The sequence below is a fragment of the Vanessa tameamea genome, chromosome 10, assembly GCF_037043105.1.
Source record: "Vanessa tameamea isolate UH-Manoa-2023 chromosome 10, ilVanTame1 primary haplotype, whole genome shotgun sequence".
Classification (NCBI taxonomy): domain Eukaryota; kingdom Metazoa; phylum Arthropoda; class Insecta; order Lepidoptera; family Nymphalidae; genus Vanessa; species Vanessa tameamea.
The window spans coordinates 2,856,550-2,871,595 of NC_087318.1; the positions used below are offsets into that span (position 1 = coordinate 2,856,550).

The 15,046-nt window shown below is 28.7% G+C and overlaps 4 protein-coding genes across 4 annotated transcripts; 2 read left to right on the forward strand and 2 right to left on the reverse strand.

Moving 5' to 3' along the window:
• Positions 1-1,718: 1,718 nt before the first annotated feature.
• Positions 1,719-4,399, forward strand: LOC113391696 (L-2-hydroxyglutarate dehydrogenase, mitochondrial). The gene is made up of 4 exons (XM_026627757.2): positions 1,719-2,120; positions 2,195-3,064; positions 3,142-3,362; positions 3,500-4,399. Exons 1-4 carry the CDS (start codon positions 2,044-2,046, stop codon positions 3,658-3,660), a joined length of 1,329 nt encoding a protein of 442 aa, XP_026483542.2. The 5' UTR covers positions 1,719-2,043; the 3' UTR covers positions 3,661-4,399.
• On the reverse strand, positions 4,395-5,994 carry LOC113391716 (post-GPI attachment to proteins factor 2-like). Its single transcript, XM_026627777.2, has 3 exons — positions 5,466-5,994; positions 4,675-4,893; positions 4,395-4,601 (listed from the first exon to the last, which is right to left on the reverse strand). The coding sequence occupies exons 1-3, from the start codon at positions 5,875-5,877 to the stop codon at positions 4,474-4,476; spliced, it is 759 nt and encodes a 252-aa protein (XP_026483562.1). The 5' UTR covers positions 5,878-5,994; the 3' UTR covers positions 4,395-4,473.
• Positions 5,995-7,448: 1,454 nt separating this feature from the next.
• On the forward strand, positions 7,449-10,328 carry LOC113391688 (repetitive organellar protein). Its single transcript, XM_026627745.2, has 6 exons — positions 7,449-8,396; positions 8,471-8,691; positions 8,781-8,926; positions 9,280-9,663; positions 9,748-9,902; positions 10,187-10,328. Exons 1-6 carry the CDS (start codon positions 7,519-7,521, stop codon positions 10,326-10,328), a joined length of 1,926 nt encoding a protein of 641 aa, XP_026483530.2. The 5' UTR covers positions 7,449-7,518.
• A 1,547-nt stretch (positions 10,329-11,875) lies between these two features.
• LOC113391705 (palmitoyltransferase ZDHHC23-A) lies at positions 11,876-15,046 on the reverse strand. The gene is made up of 6 exons (XM_026627766.2): positions 14,635-15,046; positions 14,349-14,558; positions 14,142-14,219; positions 13,845-14,021; positions 13,166-13,269; positions 11,876-11,996 (listed from the first exon to the last, which is right to left on the reverse strand). Exons 1-6 carry the CDS (start codon positions 14,907-14,909, stop codon positions 11,956-11,958), a joined length of 885 nt encoding a protein of 294 aa, XP_026483551.1. The 5' UTR covers positions 14,910-15,046; the 3' UTR covers positions 11,876-11,955.

The following is a 15,046-nucleotide window of genomic DNA, read 5'->3' on the forward strand; positions in this document are numbered from 1 at the left end:
ACATACGTACGTTACGTCAGAAAACAGGAAAAAACAAAGATCTTTTAAAAACAGAGTAAAGCAGCACTTCCTTTCTACTTAAGTTAATTTTATTATATATGTATTTTATATGTATGTAGTTGTATGTATGTATATTATAAATATGTATTAATTTATGTATTATTTGTATTTAGTATATAATATAATTAATTATAGTCAAAAGTCTATGTATTTCCTATAAAATGATACTTGATATTGTACCTACACCATAATTATAATTTACAAATAATCTCCAACAGAATCAGGGTTTCTGGAAGAGATCTCTTGTTAGAGATAAGTTATCCTTTGTACACGTCTTTTGTCTATGTAATTGTCTATATATTTGTTGGTACATAAATAAATAAATAAATAAATAAATAAACATTCGTTTCAAGTAGGTGATTCTCATTAAGGTTGTCACAATAACTAATAATTCGTAAAATTGAGATAGAACCCCTTAAAACCTTATAAATTTGAGACTAAGTCCTAACGCGTGGCGCATTTCAAATTGCATACATAGCCCAAAAAAAAACTTAATGCAATGATCTTCCTTTCTATGTTAAAGGTATTCGTGATATATTTATTCGCTATAATGCCATGTATACAACGATGTAAACATGGCATTATAACAGATACATGATTGGTTCACGGTAAATAATTTAGTTTTGAATGCTGCAAAAACGAAATGTAAAAACATATTTCGTGAGAAAGCAAAATTATAATATATCATTAAATAGTAACTATCTTGATGAAACCAATAGTATGGTGTTTTTGGAAATAGCATTGTATTCTTCAGTAGAGTCCTCATTTATCGTCCCTGCCAGAAAGACTCAGCTCCGCAGTATACGCGTTTAGAAAAGTTAGACAACTATTTGATATTCATATCGCTCGTTATCAATATCAGTTATTTTCATAGTATTGTGTCATAAGGCATAATATTACTTTGGGGTAATGCTACGAATATTAAATCAGTTTTTATTTTACAAAAAAGAACAGTCCGGTCTATTTATAATCTTGGAGCTGGAGACTTCCTTCGGGACGTTTTTAATAGATTAGGAATATTCACTGTTGCGTCACAATATATTTATAACAATATTATATATATTCACAATAACATGATCAATTTGATAGAATCAGTGATAGTCAATGTATGTATACCAGATGTAAGGATAAGCTTACACTTATCAAAATATAATCTGTCAAATTTTTAATCGCTTGTGTTACACTAGCCTAACACCACGGTATCGGTGTGCCTCCAACTTTACTTTATACGAAAATAAATAATTCAATATATTTTAATATTCCAACCCACGAGCTTTTGTTTTTAGCATTTGCGGCTGCTATAGCAGAATAATAACTCTTGTCTAAATAAAAATAAAGTATAAAGACAAACACAAAGTCCAAAATATCACTGAAAGAAATGATTGATTAAATAAACACTAAAATTATATGTAGAGAAAATAAGGATTAAGTATTCTTAATGATTTAAGGGCTGTTGTTTAATTACTGAAAAAAATATATTTGTAAAAGTTTTATAAAGTTCTTTTTTTGTTAAACAACTTTCAGAATACTACTTTTTATTTACCTACCGACTACCGTACGATCACAATTCCAGAGGTCTGGCAACACTGCGTTCACGTAATAATATTAAAGTAAAAAGTAGTATTTATTTCTTTAACTGACGTTGATGTAAACAACGACAGATAAACAATTTACAAAAACAAACAGTCACTCGTTTAGTTACCTATTTATTACTATGACGTTTTATCATATTAACTTAACATTATGTTGGGTTTTATATAATTAAGTAGGTATATTGACTATATTGTATAATTACCGATACCGAATACAGTTTATCCTCTAGGCAAGGCGGAAACATTCTATTGATTAACTAAAGTGACTTAATAAATGTTAGTAATGATGTATGAATGAATTGTGAAATACTGTGGCAAAACATACAAATCAATTAAGTAAAATTAATTACTCGATTTAATCGTTAGTACAATATTTATTTTTATAGCAATAATGTTGATTATAACTAAATCATATTCGGTACTTGGCAAAAGTTACCGATTAACACCAGCACTAAATAATTACCGAAGGTAAGTCATATTTGTTTAAATAATTTATTGCACTTAAATATTCTTTACATATCAAGGAGCTATGTACTTTTCAGATACAGTAAAGATAAACAAAATTTTGATATTGCTATTATTGGAGGAGGTATAGTGGGCTCTGCGTCTGCCAGAGAACTATTAATTAGGCATCCCACTTTGAATATTGCTCTCATTGAAAAAGAAAATCGATTCGCATTTCATCAAAGTGGTAATAATAGTGGAGTAATACATGCTGGAATCTACTATAAACCTGGCTCATTGAAAGCAAAGTTATGTGTTGAAGGTCTTAATCTGTCATATAAATATTTAGACGAAAAGGGCATTAAGTATACTAAATGTGGTAAATTGATTGTTGCTACAGAAAGATCTGAAGTTTCCCGTCTCCTAGATTTATATGAACGTGGTCTTAAGAATGGAGTGAAAGATATCCGATTATTAGATTCAAAAGAAATCAAGGAATTAGAACCACATTGTAATGGTATTCAAGCATTATGGTCACCTCATACCGGTATTGTTGATTGGGGAGAAGTAACCAATTCTTATGTTCGTGATTTTGTTCGCTCTGGTGGCAAAACATATTTAAATTTTGAAGTTAAAAAATTTATAGAGTCTGAAAGTTCTGACTATCCCGTAACAATAACTGATTCCAAACAAAATACAATACAAGCAAAGTATGTACTGACATGCTGTGGTTTGCAATCTGATACTGTTGCAGTGTTAACTGGATGCCCTGAAGAACCAAAAATTATACCTTTTAGAGGTGAATATTTATATTTAGTTCCTCAGAAAAGTCATCTTACCAAGACTAATATATATCCCGTTCCGGACTCCAGATTTCCATTTTTAGGTGTTCATTTAACACCAAGAATAGATGGTCGAGTTATTGTAGGTCCTAATGCAATCTTAGCATTTTGTAAAGAAGGTTATAAGTAAGTAAAATCAAATAAATTAATATTAAACATTTTACAGTGTATGTACTTAAATATTTTTTATATTTATTTCATAGATGGGGTGATGTGAATATGGAAGAGCTTAAACAAATACTAAAATTTTCCGGGTTCCGCAAAATGGCCCTTAAATATGCTGGTTTTGGACTGAAAGAAATGACTAGATCAGTTTTGATGCCATTACAAGTTATGCAAGTCCAGAAATATATTCAAGGCATAACAACAAGTGATGTAGAGAGAGGACCTGCTGGTGTAAGAGCTCAAGCCATGGGAAAAGATGGTGAGTCAACATTACATAATCTTTTTCCATAACATTATTTTAATATTCATTCAATAAGGAAAAATACTTGGTGCACAAATGGGTTTTTATGAATGTCTATATGTACAATATATGTTTTATGAGTATTTATGTTTTAGGTACGTTAATAGAAGATTTTGTTTTTGACTCCAAGCCTGGATCTGGCGCTATAGGCAGCAGAGTTTTACACTGTCGAAATGCTCCATCACCAGGTGCAACATCTTCCTTAGCCATTGCCAAAATGATAGCTGATAAGATAAAAGATGAATTCAAACTATAATTAGTTATTAATGTGGCTTGTTGATGTTTTACCACAAACAAATTACTGTTATGTTTAACAATCTTGTTAAAATGTTACAATCTGCCAGACTGGTGACTGGTGTTATTGAATTTCACAGAGTTATTTATTTAAGTGGTTTTAACAAGTTAAATAATACTTAAGACTATGATTACTTTATGATAAATTCTTTTAACAAATTCCATGTAAAGTTTCCATCAAATATATCTATCTATATCTGTTATATGTTTGCTTTATCTGTTTTATACAATTTTATTATTTATCTGTGCTTTTTATACTGTGATAAAGAACTATTTTTATACAATTTTATACCATATTATAATGGAATGACTTGTGTTAAATTGCATAATATGCTTAACTAAAACATAACTCTGCACTGGCACAATAATGAATATTTATATTGAGATTTTTTTAAGATGTTAAGTATATTTGAATTTTTATAAATAGAAAATGATAATAAAGAAACAAAGTACAAGATGCAGTATAGGAGTAGGTGTTAATAAGTACATTTTTAATGGATGCACTAATAATAATTTATTGACTATTTTGTTCTATTTATAAGTTGAGATTTATTATTACTGTGAAGGGGCTCTATTTAATAATATATAGATTTGTATCCATACAATACTATAGTCTATTTCAGAAGGTTTTGCATATTTATATATACATAAATACATATTAAAGCATCAAGCACCATATAAAATAAAAATATCATGTTATACTTGGTAGTCTTTGATTTATGTCATTTTCAATTAGCACTTCTTGTATTAAATAAATATTATTGACAATCCTAAGTCAGTCGATTACAAAGCCTTTTCTAGTAAAGTAAATGTACTGAGATCGGAGATCATATACTGTTGTCATGTGGAACATAATGTTGCTTATTACAACAATATATTCTGAAAATCCAAACATTGAATAAACTGCAAAAAAAAGAAATAGTATTAAAAAAAGATAACATTATTTATATGAGTTAGTATCAATAATCAAACTTACCATAGGGTTCACAAAGACGATTGTGTCTTAAGAAAAAATAAGCTGCAAATGCAAATGAAGCAACATTTACGAAAAAAGCTCTCCATTTTAATTTCATTGAGTAAATTTCTAGATCTGTCTGTGTTGCCCGCCGCCTATATTTTGTTAACATCATGCATGTAAATAACATGTAAAATATTGAAGTACCAATAAAAGTTTTAAAACATGCTTCATGAAATGCTGGAAAAAAATAGTAATTAGATATCTTATTTTCTATCTTTGGCAGAAAAAATGAAAAGTTTTTACAAAATAAATGTGTATTACAATTATAATTTGATTCATTGATATTAAAAACTCTATGCAAATGTACCTAGTTATATGAAAGTGCATTTGAAGCTTACAAAAAATTAGTCAATAATAATTATGAAACAGGACATATTGAGGTGAAACTACTATAGGTTTCAATTAAGCCTGATGCCTTTACCCTAATAGCCTCTGATAATATATATTTTTTAGTATACATTATATAGATAGCCACTTGAAAAATAGCTAGGGATGTCATAAGTAAATTTTTTTAATGATAAAATTATCCAACACGGACTAATAAATAAAACCTTTTAACTTTAAAACATATTGAATGAAAACTGAAATTTAAAAACCCAAAGTAAATGAACAACTAAGTAGTAAGCAATCTAGTTACACAAAAGTTGATATAAATAATGTAAAGCGAAAAATAAATTAATATTTTAAATACTACTACTAGACTACTGTTGCCAACATATAATAATGACAAAAAAGTATAATAGACTTACGGTAATATTGTGAAGAAGTCCAATGAGTCAAGCCTATTAATGATAAATTTTCAATAATATTTAAAAATACTGCTAATTTTACTACAAATATACAATTTTGGCTAATCGTTTTTCTATAATAATCCCATCTTAAATAAATTATGAAAAACCTTAGTGGTGCGTGAACATATATAGCGAGTCTCCATATTGTGCGTTGTGGTTCATAGCTTCCTATAGATGCTGATATGGATGGGAACACATTTGGCACATTACAATGCGTATTATTTGCAATTTCAAAATCTTTGTACAGTGTAATAAAAACACAAGTTATGAACGCAAATAGTGGCAGCGAAACTGTACACAAACCCAATTTTTTAATGGGAATTTTGATGAAATATTTTCTGTTGGAAGCATTATGCAGAGGTAGATACATTTACTTATGTCTATTTATTTATAGTTTAGAGATTTTCATAACTTAGTAAGGAAGTTAAATTCGTTTCAAATTGGCATTTGTATTTTGTCATAAATATATAGTTGCCAGTGTCAATGTCATGTTTTGATATTGTATTTAATGTTTAGTAATTCATTTTAGATTATAAAGTGATATCGAGATGTATAATTATTTTAATAAGCAAAACGAATACCCTAAATAAGTATCTATATATCTTAAAGACTATTAGTAAGTCTGTATAGTAATATAACTATTAGTTGGTTAAATATTTATATTATATTTGTTTATTTGTGATTAGATATTATATGTGTAAAAAGTTATTAGGAATATTACTGTAAAATAATAAACTTTTACTAAAAATGACATTAAACCATAAGAAGAACCATAAAATTTTTACTTATTCCACTAAATTATGATAATTTATTGAACGCTATTTCATTTTTTATAACAGTTACATATGCGATCTTTAGACCATTGTCATTATAATCTTTAAAAAAATATTTATTTGTACAAAAAAACAAATATTTTAAAATTGACTAAAGACATTTAAACTTTCGTTTTGTTGTAAAAAAGTTTTCTTTGGTTGAAGTGAAAATAAAAATTTTAAACATACTTTTATCGATTTAACCGTTTCTATGGGGTGTATTAAATTGTTTGAAGTAAGGGAGAAGCATTAAGTTATTTGTAGTAACTTTTGTTACTCAGTAAAATGTGGTAGCTGATTTAAAAATTTTTCAAAACCTATATAATGGAAGAAATTTTGAGAAAAAACATTTTCGAAGAAAAAGATTTACTAAAACATTCTCCTGATTTTAGTCCACAAGATATATTTCTACGCATGCAGTTGAGGCGAGCCATGGTACGCTATTTTATATACTAACAATTTAGATTTTTTTGGAAAACACTCGACTATTATTTCATATGAAAAATGTACCTATATATATTTTGTTTTGTCGCCAGGCGCGGGATACCCATAACCATGGTGGCTTAAGATATAACTCAAAGTGCGTAATGTTAATATATTTTTTTCCTAATAAAGGAGAATTTGTTATTTTTGTTTTTATATTCGTACATTTACTTCTACAGTTACATTATTTTTAAGGTCCAAAATTTTAAACTTTCAGATTAAAAGTACAAGATTTAACTAAAAAAAATAATTGTAAATATTCTTAGTAGTTTGGCTTAACCCAATTAAACGGAATGGATAATAGCTTTCCGAATTAGGATAACAAGTACGATAAAAGTATTTTACAAAACAAAAATTTGTTTTCTCGTGAGTGTTCATCGATTCTAAATTTGAATTGTGATTTGTGATTCTGGCTACATATTATAAAATACCCCTCTAAATTTTCCTATAAATATGCTATGAAAACAACTGTTTCTTTTCTTTTGGTACCTCATTAATATTGGTGGTCACATAAAATTAAATTCCATTATCATTTATCATCCAAGTACATGCATAGCCGCGAATTTATATCTAGCATTATTTTGCATTTTATGCAATAAATTGGTATATGATGTCTCTCTAAATCTATTGTTTTTTTAAGGAAAAGTATTAACAAGAATAAAGGCTGTCATAAAATAAAAAAGGAAATAGTTAATCTACGTGCGTATTTCGAAAATATGAATTTACAAAATGAATCCACGATAAAAAGTGTTGATAAATTTAGTAAAATACAATCTCTATCACAAAAGAAACAACATTATTTGCCGCCTACTAGCGAAGACAACCAATCGATAGACGATGAAATAGCATTATTCTTAAAACAGTCATCGGATTCTAAAGTAAATTTAGCGATAGAAAACGACGTTGACTTTAAATTAGGAGTAAAAGAGAAACCTAAATTACAAGAAAATACGATTTACACTCGTAAAGTAAGAAGTATTCACTCACATAGTTTGGATGTAGACAGTAATAAAAATCTAATAAGATCGATTTGTGTCGAAAGAGAGCTAAAAACAAACGATGTTTTGAAAAACTCGACAAATGATTGTGTCGTGAAGAATATCGAACAAAAAAATGTAATGAATAATAATAATTCAGCACCAACATTAAATGAAGTTAAACGTGACCTACAATCCTTGTTGATAATGATGGCCATCAATTCAGATATGGATGATAATGCTGAGTCTGATGATATTCTAGGACAGAAAAAAAACTTAGAAGCAGATTCCAGTAAATATATCACACAGGATAAAACTTCCAATCAATTAGAGTCACCATATAATTTCCAATCACAAGATTTAGTAAAGTTTTTACATGTATCTTCCGTTAGAAAAAAATTGAGTTATCACGAAAAATATATTTCAAAGAAATATATAAGGAAATGGAAATTATACGTTTCGAATAGGAAAGAAAATTTGGCCCTAAAACAGAGACAGGAAACACTCAATAATTTTTTCGATAAACTTTCAAGGAAGAAAAATAATGCAATTAACGAAATGGAATCTGCTGCAAAGTCGAAGTTTAGCGTTCGAGATTATAACACCTATCAGCAAAGGTATAACAAAATATGCTTAAATAAAAAAATCTCATATATATTATAAAATAATAATTAATATACACATTTGACAGGTACAAGGTTCAAAAACACATAATTGCGCTACAAAAAAATAAATTAGAAGAGCAGAATAAAGTTATAGAACAACTCAAATATAACAAAATTGTCGAATGTTCACGAAATTCAGTTGACGAAATGCGAGAAGACATTCGTAAAACTTACTTCGAGATTGACAAGCACTTGAAACCAAAAATAAAGTGTTTAACGAATGAACTAAAAATAAAAGAATTTGAAGGTTTAAACAAAAATACATTAATAAAATCCAATAGTTTATTTTTTAACTACATAGTATATAGTGGTCATAGTAATTTTAAATGATTGTAGAACCGGCATTGGTGCTGCATTGCTTAAAAGTACCTCAGTTCCTACAAAGGATGGAAAGAAGAGCACGAGAAAGAGAAGAGAAACACGCAATGATACGAGAGAGAAGAAAACAAATAGAAGAGGAACGTATTAAACAAAAACAACAGGTAATACTTAAATGATACCATAGTTAAGTGATAAGAGTTTGCAGTTTTTCACTTTTGGTAGTTCACACCGTTAGGAAATTATAGCTCTTCTAAATACCTCTGAAAGTTTGTCTATATTTACTTTTAGTGATCAGATTTTAATCATCCAGGCAGTGTTTTACCAACTGCATAAGCTTCGGCTTATAGCCGAGATTGATATCGAGAAGAAATGGAGACAAGATTTTTCTGGAGCGCTACAAAGTGCTTCACTAGCAGCAGTCTATTACGTTAAGATTTTTTTTCAGTGTCTCGAATTTTATATGATTCGTCTGTATTTTAAGCTGCATTTTATAATCTGGTTATATACTTTTTAGGCAGAACTAGCGAAATTAGAGATTGATAAAGAAGAGAAGATGAAGAGGATCAAAGAACTTAGAGACAAAAGGAAGAAAGAAAGAATTGAAACCATAAGAAAAAAACAACACGTCGAAAAGTTGAGGGCATTAATAGTAATGGCAGACTTACACTATGAAAAATATTTGGTTATAAAATATGGAATAAGACCATTACGAAGACTGATCGCTATTAAACACGACAACATAGAAAAGGCCAAAGCTCATTACAGATTTCAGCTGCTGAGGAATGTCTTTTTAAATTGGATGTGGTATACTGAAGATATGTGGTTTGATAGGAATTATAAAGCCGATGACTTCAATAGGAAAAATATATTGAGGGAAGCTTTTAGTGGTTTTAAAAAGGTGATTTATATGTTTCATAAATGTTGAAATATATGTAAATCTATACAAATATCACGCCTCCAAATGCCATTTTTCTTTTTACAGAACCATCATGAGTATGTATTGAAAAAACAAGTGGCTGAAGATTATTATGATTTGTACGTAACAAAAGTAGTATTTAGGAAATTCGTTCAGGGCATTGACGTTGTTAAGAGAGAATTTGAATTAAAATGGAAAAAGGCTGTAACGTACTATAACAGGTATAAATGCTGGCACTACTATTGTTGATAATATGTTTTATAGGATTTTTATAGGAGTTATGGTACTTAAGCTCTTTTTACAATAACTCGATTCAATAACTACATATGACGAATGAAAAATGTTCAGTTTCTTTGAAAATGCGTAACCAACCAAGAGATATACCAAAATTTTTGTCAGAAATGAATTAAAACAGGCCGTGCAACTGTCAACGTGCAAATATTTTACGACCAATTACGTTCGTTTTAATAAAACTTCGTATCATTAAGTATTTGTTAAATTTCAGCAATATTTTATTTAAAACGTTTACTTGTTGGCGAACCTTACCGGCTCTGAACGCTTTGAAGAGAGAGCAGGATGCAAGAAAATTGAGATGGAGAGAGAAAGTGTTGTTAGTCGTCCCGGATTATATTCCTCCAGAAGATTAACAGAAGACGATTGTATCGACTGAACTCTTTCAATAATAAGATGTCATCCTATTTGTTTGGTGAATAAAATGAAGCATTTTGAATTCGTATATATACATATGGCCATATGTAAAGTGTAATTTCCGAAATTGTTCTCTGGGCGTAACAAGAAACTCTTATATTTAAGTAAATTCAGTAGCTTTCTGTACAATGGTTCGGATGGGATTTCCCCGCAAATCAAAAATAACCTTTTAATTACTTATGTCTTAGATCATCACTGTACAGCTTAATTTCGCTTGCATCGATTTATTACAGCAATTTCAAACAAAGATTGCTGAACGAGGAAATATTTTATGCAATTAATTAAAAAAAAAATACCATGAAAAATAATTTTAAATAAGTAAAGGCTAGAGCCGAGATGGCCCAGCGGTTAGAACGCGTGCATCTTAACCGATGATTTCAGGATTTTCGTGTCCTTAATCTGTGTTTATTCATCTCGTGCTCGGCGGTGAAGGAAAACGTCGTGAGGAAACCTGCACGTGTCTAATTTCAACGAAATTCTGCCACATGTGTATTCCACAAAAAAATACCTCAAAAGATATTACAATAAACTTATGAAACGTATCGAAATGGTTTGGTTGACTGTATTATATTTCAAAAGCTGTTTTTAATTATCTCGTATGAGTTGCGACTTGCGAGCCTACTGATCATCCGTTTGTGATTTTGTAAGGTGTTGTGCACGTCTGTCGATCGCAAAGGTACGACGCTGTTATACGACTTATGATTCGTTTTTATATATTTTATACAATAGAATTGTAAAGAGACATTGCAGAGTCAGGCTTTAGCTATAATTATAGTCAAAATGAATAAAACTAGTTTTCGCCCGCGGCTACACTTTTAGGGGTTTGGCGTCACGTGTATGTCGATTCTTGAAGTTCAAACTTGCTTTACTATATTTTACAAAACTCTGTTCAGGGGTTTGGCCGTAAAAGAGCAACAGACAGACAGAGTTACTTTTGTATTTATAATATAAGTATAGATTAAGCATCAATTTTTAGTTCGGATTCTGGAAGGGTAGTGATTAACACGCATTTGTACAATTTTAGTAACGGTTTATTATCAAAAACTAGTAACAAAAAATTAAATTATAGAATTCTTTAAAAATAACAGATTTATTGTTTATATTTTATTCTTGATTGTAAACAAAAGTATTAAACTATAACTTAACATAATTATTGCTTATCATTTAGAGATTGTGATAGATAAAATAATATGTTTAAGTGTTAATAGTAATTTTGTAGATTACCACCTATCTTTATTTTTTTATTTAAAGGTTTAAAAGTTATAATAATTTTCAGTAAAGAAATTGCAAAAACTGTAGTATTTATGCACTTTTGTTTTTTTTCTTGAGATCATAAATTATAGTTTACATCGATCCCATAAAAAAACCTGAGCTACAATTTTTATAATAAAAAGTGCTTTAGATATATTCGCACTGAATGATAGTATTCAGACTTGTGTTGTGTTAAATATCGTACCCTTGGTGAATTATAAATAATATTTTGATATAAAACTTAACTAAGAATAAATATTAATGTAGACCTAGCTTTGCTATGTAAATGTGTGTAAATCTTGGTATATTCAATTATTATACTGTTAGCACATTTATGATTTTCCTCCACTGTGGTTCTGAAAATAAATAAATTCTTCAATATGTATAACAGCAAAATAGCAAAATGTGCCTCAATTTTTGATGAGTTATAGTTTTTAGTCAGTATTTTAATCAGAATTTTATTAACATGCAGATTATCACCAAATATTTTTTCATTTAATTGTGTGGATATGTTATAAATAAGTTTAGTGTATTAGTAGTTATTCATTGATGACAAATATACCTACTTTGTTAAACCAATTTCATCGGAGTGTAGAACAGATCTATAACATCCCAATCTGTGAGTGTTGTAAAAGCCGACTACAGATAATTTTTTGTGTTATGATATTGATTTATAAATATAATTATTGAGCTTAGAGCCTCAAATGGCAGAAAACAAACCTAACAACAAAAGCAAAGTAATCAGGCTAGTTAGTCAATTGCTGGCTGTACAAGTATGCCAAATATCTTTTATGAAGTGATTCCTTAATAAAACTGTACCAACACCAAATAATGACATAAATAGGTTAAAAGTTAGTTATTAATTTACATATATCGATAAGTTCATAACATATAGGTGTATAAACAAGACTTGTTTTTTTTAAATTCTTATTATGATTTTTCAACTACTGATACACCTAGTTTTGTAAATATAGTAAAATAAGGTGTCACTTTAATAAGAGAGCAATTCAAAAAAGAAAAAACACATTTTATTAGGTACATTAAAACCTTTATTCATTTTGAATGACATTTAATTTTTCCTTAAATACTATACTACATTACCTTATAATAAATCTCAACACTTTAGGAACTTTAATTATAAAAATAAATAAATAAATAGCATATTATGGGTTTTAGTTATAATTAAATATATTTATTCATTTGAAAAGTCAGAGAACAATAAACAAAGTTATCATTTCAACTTTGTATTATAAGTATAAACTCTTATAGATATTTGTAAATAGCAGGTTTAATTTTATGACAGTACAGTCAAGTTATTTTAAGCATTTTTATTGTGAATACATAATTAATGCCTATGAAATTTATTTATTATGCCAAAAAAAAAGACTAACAAATGAAGGAGCATTATATACTACAGCAAATAAAATAAAATGGCACATTTGCATATACACCTATTTGTTAAAAAAAAGCCTTCAATATTAATATAATATAATTAAAAACATAATTGTCTATTGTATATACTTACCACTATATTTTGGAATGTAAATTAATACTTGTCTTAATAATACTAGGGCAGTAATTAAAAGATAGCCCAATCCGTAGATGCAGGATACAAAACACAAGGCGAGGCTGAAAAACATATTAAAAAATATCAGTTATGACAAAATCAAAACATACTTAATTGAATAAGGCTCATAATCACTTTTAAATGGTAATTTTACAGGATTAATGTTATAAGACTGCTGAGGAGAACCAGAAAGAAACTCAGTAGTTACTCTTTTTCATCAAACATGTAAGTTAAACTTTGTATCCTGTATGAGGATTAAAAACAACTATTATTATGAAATAGGTATGCAGACTCAATATAAATGGTCCGATGGTAAAATATCATCACCCAATTGAGATTGGTACTGTAAGAAATACTAACCACTGTTACTTGGAAACTAAGATATTATGTCTCTTGTGCCTATAGTTACACTGGCTCACTCACCCTTCAAACCGAAAGACAATAATACAAAATTTTGCTGTGTGGTGGTAGAATATGTGACAGGTTTGCACAATTCCCTACAACAAAGTATACTAATTTATCAGTAAGTGTCTCTTTTTTATCTTGTATCATATAATATGCCTTATTTATTGATATTTTTAACAGGATGAGAGACAGTTAATGACATTGATATCAAAGGCACAATAGATGTACTTACTCAAATTCATAATATACATCATTACAATCTTCTGGCATTAGTATTGTACCATAAAGTATAAATGGTTGGCATACTGTTGTAAGTCCCAGATTAGTTCCATATAGAAGAGTTGCAAATGCAAACACTTGGCCCGCTACAAAGTAAATGTAATTTGGCCTAAGAACACAACAGTCCCACCTAAAAGAAATATGAGGTATGTAAATATTATACTTTATGATTTCTAGCAAATAAACTGTTCAACTTTTTAGGTCAGGTTAAGCTTCAAAAATTGATTATTTACTAATAAATGATACTCACCATATTGAATGAAAAAACCTTTCATTAACTTCTATCTGACATATTTGACAATAATATGAATCTGATGTCAGTACTGGGCTGAAAATATAAAAAAAATCAGTTAAATATTAATTACATAGTTATTTGTTATGTAAATGTATCATTCCACTTAATATTGATGGCTTAGTATCAATGTATAATAGATTTGATCTTAGGTAAGCTAGTTACCTGTATTCTTTTCCTTTCGAAGTTCCAGTAGCAAGTTCAAAGTCGGCTACAGCTTTCATTTTGTAAAAAAAGTAACATGTACTTGTTAAAAGCAGTAAGAATACAAAATTTTCTAGTTGTGTGATTTCAAGTAATCTTAGTATTCCAAGTTCGAATATTAGAAACATATAAATTCCCGATGACAATGTCCAAGAGTAGAAGAATGGAGACCTTAAAAGGTTTAAAGTAATAAAATAATACTCTATACTTATTATACAATTGATTGTTAAAGAACATATGGTAATACCTATTTTTTTGGCGCGGACGAGATTGAACGTACAGAGCGCCCATACCAATAAAAATCATAACTATAATGGTTACGAGTTTTGATGTTGTTGATAATACCAAAAGAAGTGGCAATATAATAAAGGGTAAAACAGCATCCATGTCCACTTTTTTATGGTTCGATTTAGTCGAACCGTATGGCAGAATATCCTGAATGGTCAATGTTGTGTTTACCATTTCAAGTGTTGATTGTCGTCCTATTTTATCGAAATCCCTCTGACTCTTTTTGATAACCATACCCTTTTTAATTTTCCATAATTACGAGTTACGATACATGATTAATTAACAAACATGATTAAGTATTAAATTTTGTTTCGTTTAACTTATAGAATTAGAATGTTAAAATTATTAAATATGTTGCGATCTGTGTTTGT

What these genes read in the sequence shown, in the direction of transcription:
- LOC113391705 (XM_026627766.2), bottom strand. Translation starts at nt 14,909, where the DNA reads ATGGTTATCAAAAAGAGTCAGAGGGATTTCGATAAAATAGGACGACAA. An exon ending in GATGTATATTATGAATTTGA is followed by an intron (nt 13,270 to 13,844) that starts GTAAGTACATCT and finishes TATGTTTTTCAG; the next exon opens with CCTCGCCTTGTGTTTTGTAT. An exon ending in TTACATTCCAAAATATAGTG is followed by an intron (nt 11,997 to 13,165) that starts GTAAGTATATAC and finishes ATTTATTTTCAG; the next exon opens with AACCACAGTGGAGGAAAATC.
- LOC113391716 (XM_026627777.2), bottom strand. Translation starts at nt 5,877, where the DNA reads ATGTATCTACCTCTGCATAATGCTTCCAACAGAAAATATTTCATCAAA. An exon ending in GACTTCTTCACAATATTACC is followed by an intron (nt 4,894 to 5,465) that starts GTAAGTCTATTA and finishes ATTTTTTTCCAG; the next exon opens with CATTTCATGAAGCATGTTTT. An exon ending in TCGTCTTTGTGAACCCTATG is followed by an intron (nt 4,602 to 4,674) that starts GTAAGTTTGATT and finishes TTTTTTTTGCAG; the next exon opens with TTTATTCAATGTTTGGATTT.
- LOC113391688 (XM_026627745.2), top strand. Translation starts at nt 7,519, where the DNA reads ATGAATTTACAAAATGAATCCACGATAAAAAGTGTTGATAAATTTAGT. An exon ending in GTATTAAACAAAAACAACAG is followed by an intron (nt 8,927 to 9,279) that starts GTAATACTTAAA and finishes TATACTTTTTAG; the next exon opens with GCAGAACTAGCGAAATTAGA. An exon ending in CTTTTAGTGGTTTTAAAAAG is followed by an intron (nt 9,664 to 9,747) that starts GTGATTTATATG and finishes TTCTTTTTACAG; the next exon opens with AACCATCATGAGTATGTATT.
- LOC113391696 (XM_026627757.2), top strand. Translation starts at nt 2,044, where the DNA reads ATGTTGATTATAACTAAATCATATTCGGTACTTGGCAAAAGTTACCGA. An exon ending in TTTTGTAAAGAAGGTTATAA is followed by an intron (nt 3,065 to 3,141) that starts GTAAGTAAAATC and finishes TTTATTTCATAG; the next exon opens with ATGGGGTGATGTGAATATGG. An exon ending in TCAAGCCATGGGAAAAGATG is followed by an intron (nt 3,363 to 3,499) that starts GTGAGTCAACAT and finishes TTTATGTTTTAG; the next exon opens with GTACGTTAATAGAAGATTTT.